Source organism: Onychostruthus taczanowskii, unplaced genomic scaffold (genome assembly GCF_017590055.1).
Source record: "Onychostruthus taczanowskii isolate IOZ18803 unplaced genomic scaffold, ASM1759005v1 scaffold91, whole genome shotgun sequence".
Taxonomy (NCBI): Eukaryota; Metazoa; Chordata; class Aves; order Passeriformes; family Passeridae; genus Onychostruthus; species Onychostruthus taczanowskii.
Window position 1 is genome coordinate 2,376,106 of NW_024507105.1, and position 10,167 is coordinate 2,386,272.

The 10,167-nt window shown below is 56.9% G+C and overlaps 2 protein-coding genes across 5 annotated transcripts; both read left to right on the forward strand.

The window, feature by feature from the left end:
- Positions 1-103: 103 nt before the first annotated feature.
- IFI35 (interferon induced protein 35) lies at positions 104-3,536 on the forward strand. Of its 2 annotated transcripts, none has more exons than XM_041426378.1 (9): positions 104-343; positions 704-775; positions 1,030-1,185; positions 1,498-1,605; positions 1,904-2,048; positions 2,270-2,400; positions 2,565-2,754; positions 3,012-3,118; positions 3,240-3,536. In XM_041426378.1, exons 1-9 carry the CDS (start codon positions 119-121, stop codon positions 3,429-3,431), a joined length of 1,326 nt encoding a protein of 441 aa, XP_041282312.1. In that variant the 5' UTR covers positions 104-118; the 3' UTR covers positions 3,432-3,536. The 2 variants fall into 2 exon arrangements, with proteins under 2 accessions (XP_041282312.1, XP_041282311.1); XM_041426377.1 differs by lacking the exon at positions 104-343 and adding an exon at positions 370-635.
- Positions 3,537-3,667: 131 nt separating this feature from the next.
- LOC121347609 lies at positions 3,668-10,063 on the forward strand. 3 transcript variants are annotated; one of them, XM_041426373.1, is made up of 5 exons: positions 3,668-4,031; positions 4,369-4,472; positions 5,379-8,231; positions 8,565-8,773; positions 9,238-10,063. In XM_041426373.1, the coding sequence occupies exons 1-5, from the start codon at positions 3,854-3,856 to the stop codon at positions 9,305-9,307; spliced, it is 3,414 nt and encodes a 1,137-aa protein (XP_041282307.1). In that variant the 5' UTR covers positions 3,668-3,853; the 3' UTR covers positions 9,308-10,063. The 3 variants fall into 3 exon arrangements, with proteins under 3 accessions (XP_041282307.1, XP_041282308.1, XP_041282306.1); XM_041426374.1 differs by lacking the exon at positions 9,238-10,063 and having other exon boundaries at positions 5,379-6,342; positions 6,766-8,231; positions 8,565-9,231; XM_041426372.1 differs by lacking the exon at positions 9,238-10,063 and having other exon boundaries at positions 8,565-9,231.
- Positions 10,064-10,167: the final 104 nt, after the last annotated feature.

The following is a 10,167-nucleotide window of genomic DNA, read 5'->3' on the forward strand; positions in this document are numbered from 1 at the left end:
GGGCTGCGCTTCCTTCTGCAGCTGCAGGCTACTGGATCTTGCCATAGGGGAAATCTCTTATTCCCAAAACTTGGGTGATCCCTCTGGAAAAAAAAAAAGGGTGAGAGAGGGAAGGCAAATGAGTGATTCCAGGTTAGGGCTGAGTGTTGGCTGGCCTGTGGGTGTTGGATTTCAGCTTCCCAAACGGGGCGGTGCTGGCTGCTGGCCACGGGGGGAGCGGGGGCTGGGTCTGCTTGTAAATCCAAGACTGAGGCAGGAAGAGTTTGTTTTTGTATTTAGTATCTGGTTCGTTCGGAAGAGTTTATTCCTATATTTAGTAGCTGGTGCATTCCTGGCAGGCCAGGTGGGTGCTCAGGGAAGGCGAGGCAGGCGGGGCGGGGATGGGGAATCGTGAGGTACCGGGCAGGGCTGGGCGGGCCCGGCCTTCCACCGCCCTCGGGCCGCGGTCGGGGCTGCGCTCGGACGGGCCGGGGCGGGGCGAGTTTGCGAAAACGAAACCGAAAGACGAGAGCAGACACGGGGTCCCCGGTAGCGCGGACGGAGCAGGGAGAGCGGTCCCGGTAGGCAGGGCTCCCCGCGGGACCGGGGCTCCGGGCCGTGCTGCCGCCAGCGCCGCGGGGATGGGCTCGGAGGAGGTGAGGAAGAGCCAGGGACCGGCGGGCGGGGGGCGGCGCAGCGCGGCTGAGACCTCTCCTGTCTTTAGGAATCCGTCCGGCTGCAGGACGACAGCCTGAAGAGCCCCGAGCAGCTCCGGCAGGAGATCGAGCGGTGCAAGGTGGGTCCGGCTGCTCCCGAGGGGGTTGGCCGGCCGCGTCCTGGCTGTCCGGGTTCCGCCCGCTCGGCCCTGGCCCCAGTCTCTTCTGTAGGACTACGAGTCAGAGGCGGCAGAGAGGAGCAATCCCATGGAGAGGAGAGCCTGTTCTAGAGCCCAGGCTCATTCCCACGGGCACAGCCTGTGCCGGGGCTGGGTGGCTGGTGGGGGTGACTCAGTGTCATCAGGGTCTTGCTGTCTGATGGTGCTTCTCGCAGGAGCTTTACAGTGTTCTGGAGAAAGACTGTGCGAAGCTACAAATGGCCAAGGAAGCTGCACAGCAAAGGACACAAGGGCTGAAGAAAGAAGGAGAACTTCATAAAATTTTAGAGCAACAACTGCCTTTAAATGGAGATGAAGAAAGAGCCCACCAGGTCAGTGTTCAGTGGACGTGTCTTTGGTTTGGAAGGGTGGCAGGGGCTGCGTGATGCAGGTCACTGCTCTGAGATCACTTGCTTAGGATCTAGTGGAGGTTTTATGGGAAATACAAGGCCTGTGCCAAGAAGTGAGGCAGTGCTGCAGCAATGGCAGGGCTGTCCTCAAAGGAGAGGAACCAGGGCAGAGCTGCAGGCAGTCAAGAGCAGGAGAATGGGCTGGAGCTCTGTGCTCAAAACAGAAGTGTACTGCAGCCCCTTGTGTCCTGGTGTTCCCTACTTCCCACTCTTTCTTTCCTTCTTTCCTTCCAGATTTCTGCAATAAAGGAAGAGAACAACAGACTGAGGCAGGAGAAGCATGCTCTGAAAAATAAACTGGAAGAGTTGAAGAAGAAGGTCCTCTGGAATGATCCTGTGATGGTAACAGAGTGTGTGTGGGCACTTGTGGGTCTGCTGGCAAAGGCACAAGTCTGGCTGGAGAAGCTGCAGGTGAATGCAGCTGGGCACTGTGTGATGACTGGAACAGCTCCTCTGCCAGGGTCAGGAGCTCTGGTCATGGCTTTGGGATTCCAGGCACAGCCAGACACTGGGAGAAACTCTGCTGAGGTTCTCCAGCAGTTTATTTGAGCTATGAGTTTATTTCTAGTCAATGGATTGGCAGGGACATGCCCTGTGCGGGGTCCAGTCTCCTCCAGGTGCTGTCTGTACTTGTACCTAGATACTGTCTGCCTTGCCAGAAAAGAAAATGATCTTTAAGGGACTCACAGCAAACAAGGAGGACATGAACAAGCTGATGCTCACCCCACTGATCCACTGCCCTCTGCCAGGGGGCTCAGCTCTCATCACCTTTGAGGAGGCAGAGGGTAAGTGTGAGAAGAGCACTGCTCTTCAGGCCAGGTGTCCTCGATCATTTTTGGGCCTGCCCTGTGTCCCCTCCCTGTGCCAGAGTTTGGCACTGCCCCTCTCCCTGCCTTGTGTGGGGCTGTGCCCCCTCCCCAACACCTTTGCTGTGCCGTGTCCTGTCCTGGAAAGCTCTGGGAGTGGGCAGTCACTCCCCTGTGCCGGGGGCTCTCCCTGCCTGCAGTGGCCCAGAGGATCATAGAGATGAGGGAGCACACGGTGGAGCTGAGCTGTGGGGAGCTGGAGGAGCTCGACCAGTGCAGAGTGCGAGTGCGGGCAGTGCCAATGGACATCCTGCTGCCATCTGCCCTGGAGGTAGGGCCCCTGGGTCCCCATGCCATGGGGGTGTCCTGGGCACGCTGCTTCCCCTGTCTGAGCCTGCCTCGACCAGGGCTCTGCTACCAGCCACACACAGCACTGCTCCCCTGAGCTCTGGGGCCAGTCCTGCCCTGGCACTGACTGGCTGGTGCCACCCACAGATCAGGCTGTCTCAGAACAGCAGGAGCATCCTTGTGTCTGACTTGCCCAGCCTGGACATCTCCAAGGAGGCACTGCTGGACAAGCTGGAGCTCTTCTTCAGCAAGACAAAGAATGGGGGCAGCGAGGTGGAGAGCAGGGAGTTCCTGGAGGACTCTCACCAGGTGGTGCTGACCTTCACACAGGATGGAGGTGTGTGAGGTGTGCTGAGCCTGGGTGGCTGGCAAGGGTGGAACAGCCCAGCCTGCTCTGGGGGCAAATCTCCTGAGAGCAGATGAAGCTGTGTTTGGGGAACAGCGAAGATACAGTGAGCCCCAGGCTGTCCTGCCTCCCCCAAAACTGTGCTGGTGTGGGTGAGCTGGGCAGTGTCAGCCTTGGTGCCTATGCCAGGGACAGAACCTCTCCTGGGGCTTACCTGGGCAGCTCAGGGCTTTTCTCTCCATATGCAGTGGCAGAGCCGCTAGTTGAAAGAGGACATACCCAGGTGCCCATTGGGAAAGCGAAATACAAAATCAAAATATCACCATGCATGAGTGGAGACATCTCTAACGTGCAGGTAAGGGCAGGAACCCTGTGCAAGCAGCACCTACCAGCCTAGGTAGAGGCAGCACAGGTTGGGGGGCTCCTGAAGCCCCTCTCCCAGCGCTGCTGTGCTGCTCACCCCCTGCTCTGCCCAGCTCCAGCCCTCCCGCTGCCCCAGGACCGTCCTGCTCCTGGGCATCCCCGATGTGCTGAGTGTGGAGTCCATGAGAGACGCCCTGGAGATCCACTTCCAGAAGGCCAGCCGCGGCGGCGGGGAGGTGGACGCCCTCGCCTACGTCCCAGCGGGGCGGACAGGGGTGGCCGTGTTCGTGGAGGACACGGGCTAGTCCTGCCTAGCTACGGGCTAGTCCTGGCCAGCCCCGTCAGCTGAGGCGCTCCGTGCATCCGTTGACCCGCGGGCACGAGGGGAATTAAAGTGTCTGTTGGGAGCAGCCACCGTGTCTGTTGTGTTGGGGCCGAGCCGGGCTGGGGGCAGGCTGGGCCCTTCTAGGCAGCGCTCTGAGGGACCGGGGCGAGGCTGGGCCCTTCCCCGCCGCTCTCTGAGGGGCCGGGCCGTGCTCTCCCGCGGGCCCAGGGCGGGGCGGCTCCGCTTTCGCTTTCGTTTGCCCGCGGCGGCGGGGCCGGGGCGGAGGCCGGAGCGGCGGGACCGGGCGGCGAGGGCCCGGTGTGGTGAAGCGCGGCAGCCGTCGCCGGGGCTCCCGGGAGGCCCTGCCGGTGTGGCGGGGCTCGGGCAGCCGCCCCCGCGGGCATGGCGGGCCGCACGGTGCGGGTGCAGGGCTTCCCGGCCGAGCTGCCTCCCGACAGGGCGGCTGACAAGCTGACCATTCACTTCCTGCGCTCCCGCAACGGCGGCGGCGACATTGCCAACGTCCGGGTGCTGCCCGGCTCCCTGCCCTGCGCCCTCATCACCTTCGAGGCGCCGGAAGGTAACGCCCGCGGGACCCTCGGGGGCCTGCCCTGTCCGACCATCCCCAGCCCCCCTCTGCCCTGTCCCACCTTCCCCAGCCCCCCTCTGCCCTGTCCCACCTTCCCCAGCCCCCTTCTTCCCTGTCCCACCATCCCCAGCCCCCTCTGCCCTGTCCCACCAACCCCAAGCCTCACTTGTCCCTGTCCTGCTACCCCCTGTACCACCATCCCCAGCCCTGACATTGCCTTGCCCACCCTCCCCTGTCCTGCTGTCCCCAACCCCACCATCCCCTCTCCCCCACCCCACTGCTGTCCCTTGGCTGGGCTGACGCAGGTCTGGGTGGCTTTTCCCACCAGTGGCCCAGAGGATCTTGAAGGTGAAAAACCATGTGCTGGCGATTGGAAAGACACAGTACCCGCTGGAGGTGACGCCCCACGCTGCAGAGCTGAGCCCCAATGAGGTACTGAGGGGATTGGCAGCCCCAGCTGCTCCCACACAGACTCTGTGCCTGGCAAGCAGCTTGAGAAGGGAGACCTCACTCTCTCCTTTCATCTTAATTACACTTAAATCCATTCTCATTCTTATTCAAATTAAGATTTTTTTTTTCCTGTGCTAATAGCACAGGGACAGGCAGGCAGGCTGTCTCTCAGTCATCTGGCATTTGTGCCTGTCAAATGAAGGGTAGTCAGGCTGGAAGAGAACAGACACTTTTCCCCAGTCCATCTGGAGCCACACAGGGGATCCTGTTAATGCCTCTGCTGTGTCATCAGCTGGACTTACAATTTATTGTTCCTCTTTCATTCTCAGGAAAGCTTAGCATACAGACATGCTGGTGTCTATGGAGCACTGCAGAGTTCTTACCTCTTCCTCCAGTCTTGAGACCGTGGCTGTAGCCATGTCTTCTGTTTTCATGTCTGAGCCCCAAAACCAAGGGCATGGGCATTAGCCTGGCCTTGCAGACCTTTTTGCAAGCCTGTGGTACCAAAAGTGCTTGAAGATCTGGAGCTGAAGCTCTGCAAAGGCAAGAGAGCAACTGCATTTTAGATGCAGAAGCAATAGTGGATTTCTTCGGTTTGGGCTTTTTGAAGAGCTCCCAGTGTGTAGAAATATGACCCTATCTGTGCAATTTCCCCCTCTGATTCCTTGTTTGCAGAAGGCTTTTGACAAGTGTGCAAGGTCAAGGAGTTGCTTAGTCTGGGTCTTTTGGTGCTGTCTGTGTCAGGGTCCATCTCTCTTGAAAGTAGGATGCTGAGGGAGAGAGGTGGAAGAGTGTGTCACAGTAATGCAGGGGCCACTTGTCTTCTGTGCCTTTGAAAGGGGTTGGTTTTGGTCCTTGCTCTCTCACTCCCTTGCTGTCTACTTGCAGATCTTCATACACATGAGCATGACAATTGACTACAGCAAGCTGCCCACGGGCAAAACCCTCCTGAAGGACTTGCACAAAGAGTACAAAAATATACACTTCAGCTTTGACTCAAAGAATATGCAGTGCATAGTCCAGGGGCCGTTCACTGAGCTGCAGACCTTCAGCAGAGAGCTGCTGGGCAGACTGAACCTCAAGAGAGAAGCCACTGGCCAGATGGTCACACCAGCTTCCAGCTGTGGGGCCAAAGAGATGGGAACGCCTGATCACCAGCAAGTGCCTGACTCCACTGAATCAGCACAGGAGACAGCAAAGCAGCCAGATTTGGACCAGGTGCAAGAAATGGCAGCTAAAGTCCCATCACCTCAGAGCCCAGTGGGTGAGGAAGCTGCGGGACTTTTGGGGAAGCTGGAGGACTTTTCCCTCACAATGGACTTGGACATTTACTTGTACATGCAGAGGTTCTGTGCTGCTGAGTTCCAGGGTGTGCTGCACCAACATCACGTGGATGTGGTGGATGTCAGTGCTGATGGCATTGCTGTAGTGTACCTGCAGCCATCTGGAGGTGTGTCTGGGGACACAGATGCCTTGAGACAGGCCCGCCTGGCCCTGCAGCAGCTCTACCAGCAGCTGGAGGTGAGCCTGCACAAGGAGAAGATTGCTAAGGAAGGGCTGGGAATGGACAGCCAGGCAGTCAGGGCCGTGACACGTGAGCTGAAGGAGCTGTATCCCCAGCTGCTCTGCCATGAGGATGTGAAGCAGCTTTATCTTGTTGGAAACCTTGTTGATGTGTCTAAGGCCAAGCAGTTCCTCGAGGATTCGGTCACCGGGAGAGGTGCTGCACACACGGTTGACATGCTGAGCAGTTCCCAGCCCTCTGGCACCACAGAGGCTGCATTACACCTGGCCAAATCTCCTGTGAATACTTCAACCACAAGACTTAGCCCAAGCAAGTCAGAGCTGAAAGGTGAGCACAAGCTAGCTGCCAACTTCAGCACCCCAAAAGCTGACAAATCTCAGGCTGCCCAGGGCTTCTTGGTGAATCAGGACTCTCCAATAATGGGACAGGAACAGCTTTCTGGGAAACATTCATCAGAGATAGATGCTCCTGGTCAGAGTGACCCAAGGGCACTGACCCAGCAGTATCAGCCTCCCACCCCTATGACAAATAAAGCTGTGGGGTCAGCAGCAGAGCCTCAGCAGAATGACCCCACAGAAAGGGGCCATGTGGAAGGAGGTGCCAGACTCAGAGGAGAAAAGATGCTGTTGCCCTTTACAGGCAAAGAAAACAGCACTTCTCAGCATCCTGAGGTCTCTAAAGGCTCAGGTCCAATTGGCTACTGTCGCCCCTCCAGCAACTGTGATGTGACATGGACCTCTTTTGCTTCAGGCTGCAAACCCTCTGCATCCAGGCCTGTGCTGCGACGCTCCAACAGCTTCTCCCTGACAAGGTTAAAGGAAAGCAGTAACTGTGGAGAGATCAGCATGGTGAGTGAGGAGATAAGCCTGGACACTCTGCAGTGGTTTTACCTGAAAGATGTCTGCCATGCCACTATTGATGAGCTGTGCAGGGCTGGAGGGGTGCACATCTTGGAGCGCCACGCTGGGGACTGCACAGTGCTGGTGCTGCAGGCAGAAGACAGGAAAAGGCTGCTCCAGGCCAAATGGAAGGTGGAAGATCTTGTGCAGAAGTGCCCTGACTTGGTGTGTCAGAGTGTGAGCTACTCAGAGCTTGCTGTCAGTGGTCCAGATGACAGTGACCTGAGTGAACTGTGCAGCCTCTTGCGAGGAAAATCCTTCCAGGTTGGACTCAGCAAAGACAAGTACAAGCTCTATCTTGCCTGCCCCAAGGAGATGCTGCCAGGAGTGACTGAGGCCTTCCACATGTTTTCTTCCAGGAGGCTCTGTGCCATGAAGTCTCCATCCATGTCTCCTGGACCAGAGAGATCAAGTGTCATCCAGCCAAGCAGAAGCCAGGACTCAGTGCTGGATGTAGCCCTTCCTGGCAGCCTGAATGCCCTACAGCACCTGAACATCATCGATAAAATAAACTCTACAGATGTGCTCAGGGCTTCCTGGTTGCCAGAGACTAAGGAAAGGTCCCCCAGTCCTTGGAGGTACCAGCAGGCTTGGGGGCAGGAAGAGGCCACGGGCTATATTGATTCTGGGTCTGGAAGAAGAGGAAGCAGCCTTCTGAACATTAGTACAGGGGATAAGCCAAGCCCTCCTAGCCTGAGGGAGTTCCAGGAACAGATGAAGACAAAACTGGCTCTGGGGGAACCTGACATCACCCAGCTAAAACAAGTCTTGCCAGACAGATTCCAGTTTACAAGAGACAAGAGCAGAGGAGGCCACAATGAAGCAATGGGACAGCAGCACTGTCCAGTCCCTGTAGCTCATGAAGCTCCTCACTCTCTGCACACCTGGCCACCCAGGGCCATGGCTGCTGAGCCACCACCAGCTGTGGCCCAAGAGGCACCTACAGCAGAGCCCACAGACTGGGGAAGGGCCCAGCTCCCAGGGGGCAGGAGCAATGAGCAAGAGGAGCCTGACCTCCCATCACAGCAGAGAAGAGACCCCAGCCTTGGACAGGAAAGCAGCACCATCCCTCTGGACCAGTGTTATACTTGCAAGGGCTCAGGTGTGACCTGCCAGGGCTCCTGTGGTCACACCTTGTGCAGGACATGTTTTGCAGTAGACAGTATGCAGCCAGCTGGCTGTGAATCCTTCTCAGCTGTCCCAAGCTACAGTATCCCAGGGACACTGAAGATCTCCTCCTTGTCTCAGAGCCTGCCTGGATACTATGGGGACACAACACTTCAGCTTGCTTACAGCATGCCTGATGGCGTGCAGAAGGTAGGTACCACCACAGAGCTTCCCCATCCCACTGCAGCCCACACTGGGGGGGCTGTCAGGGTGGTTGGGTGGGGGAAAGAGCAGCCACAGCTCCCTGTCCCACATGCAAAGCAGCAGAGATATTAACCTATGAAAGGCAAAAAGCTCCACAGCAGGTTTTGGAGCAGCTTGCTGCTTCTCAAGAGCATGTGACCTCTGGTTTTATCAACAGTGACTATCAGCCCATGGGGTTCATGGTCATGAGTGTGGTTTTCAAGCTAGGCAAACCTTAGAAATCCCTTCAGAGGCAAAACACTCCAGCTGTTGTTTGAAATGTCTTATTCCTGTTCTAAGGCTGGGGACCCTCGCCCAGGACACCCTTACAAAGGGGGGAATTTTTGTGCCTTCCTGCCTGATAACAAGGAAGGGCTGAAGATAGCAAGGCTGCTGAAGAAAGCATTTGAATGTGGACTGACATTCCAGATCAAGTCCTGCAATGGAGAGGAAAGAGTAACATGGGGCCCTATCCCCCACAAAACCTCCTGGGAGGGAGGCAAAGCCAGGTATGGCCCAGCTCATCCTAAGCTTCTGGGTATGGTTGTGGTTTTTTTTAGCAATGGGAGGAGGAGAACCATGGGCTTCAGCTCAACAAATTCTGGCAGGGATGGCTCTTCCACCCTCCCACAGTGGCAGAGTTGGTGCTTCCCTTTGCTTCAGCTTGCAGGGCAGCTATGGCATGGCAGACCTGGCACTCTCCAGCTGGAGCAAAAGCCATTGCCCATCCCACATCCATAAGTGGTGTGGAAACCTGTAATTCCCCATGGACAAGAATTGTGGGCCCTGTTCACTTACAGCTTTTCCCATGCCTGTGCTGGGTACAAGCTGTGCCTGCAGGCAGCAGGACATCCCAGGAGCAGGACTTCCCCTCTCAGCCCCTCTGAAAGGGTGGGGCAAAAATAAAGGGCTGCTTCCCACTGTGGTTTTGGCACTTCAGCAGGATTTACAGTGCTTCTTCTCTGCCCCACAGGAATGGCTACCCAGATGCTCAGTACCTCCATGAGGTTGGCACAGTTCTCAATAAACTGGGCCTCATGTGATTCTCCCACAGCCACAGCCTGTGGCTTCCCTTCACCTTCCCTTCTTGCTGAGAAAACTGCAGCTTAACAGAGACAGCTCAGGAAAAAGCAGGTGTTTATTGAAGGAGCTTCTGCTTTCCCCACATGTAGCCAGACCATTGCACATTAGCAAAGAGCAGCACCTCTGTCCCTGCCCCATGGAGGCCCCAGCATGGAGCTGAAACTTCACTGAAACTCCAGCTCCTCTTGGATGCATGTCCTGAAATCACAGAGCTGATTGCAGCCTGAGCCCTGTTTGGCTTTCAGTAGCAGACACAAACCTGGGCAAGAGTCTGCACCTCATCCAGCCCCAGCTTCTGGAAGTCTCTTCCACCTCCTGCCACAACAGAGAGGTTCCAGCTCAGCTGCTGCCAGAGCTGGGGTTGGAGATGAGCTGTCCTTAGTGTCAGCTCTCAGGCCCCCAGCCCCATGCTCCAGCCCCTCCCCAGCCCCTGCTCTGAGGCCAGCAGGTGACCTGGTGCTCTCTTGAGGAGAACATGAACAGCTTTCAGCAGCCACAGCAGCTGCCTGCCTGGGACAGTCTCTATGCTGACAAATAAATAGGATTTATTCTCATGTTTGGTAGTGGCTGTTCATGCCTTGTCTTACCCTCAGCTCAGGCACCCACTTCAGTCCCACCTGGCTACTGAGACACCCAGATATGAAGTGCAGAGCCCAGGTAAAGGCTTCACAAACAAAAAATCACCATGGCTGCCCTCCAGGATTAGTGTCAGGAACAACACTCAAGCCAACAATGAACAGCTGTCACTGAGAGCAGAGGCATCTCCTCCTTTGTCAGCTGAACCTGCCCTGAGCTGTGGGCACAGCGTTCACAACAACAG

What these genes read in the sequence shown, in the direction of transcription:
- IFI35 (XM_041426377.1), top strand. Translation starts at nt 381, where the DNA reads ATGGGGAATCGTGAGGTACCGGGCAGGGCTGGGCGGGCCCGGCCTTCC. An exon ending in ATGAAGAAAGAGCCCACCAG is followed by an intron (nt 1,186 to 1,497) that starts GTCAGTGTTCAG and finishes CTTTCCTTCCAG; the next exon opens with ATTTCTGCAATAAAGGAAGA. An exon ending in TGCTGCCATCTGCCCTGGAG is followed by an intron (nt 2,401 to 2,564) that starts GTAGGGCCCCTG and finishes TGCCACCCACAG; the next exon opens with ATCAGGCTGTCTCAGAACAG.
- LOC121347609 (XM_041426372.1), top strand. Translation starts at nt 3,854, where the DNA reads ATGGCGGGCCGCACGGTGCGGGTGCAGGGCTTCCCGGCCGAGCTGCCT. An exon ending in CACCTTCGAGGCGCCGGAAG is followed by an intron (nt 4,032 to 4,368) that starts GTAACGCCCGCG and finishes TTTTCCCACCAG; the next exon opens with TGGCCCAGAGGATCTTGAAG. An exon ending in TGCCTGATGGCGTGCAGAAG is followed by an intron (nt 8,232 to 8,564) that starts GTAGGTACCACC and finishes TCCTGTTCTAAG; the next exon opens with GCTGGGGACCCTCGCCCAGG.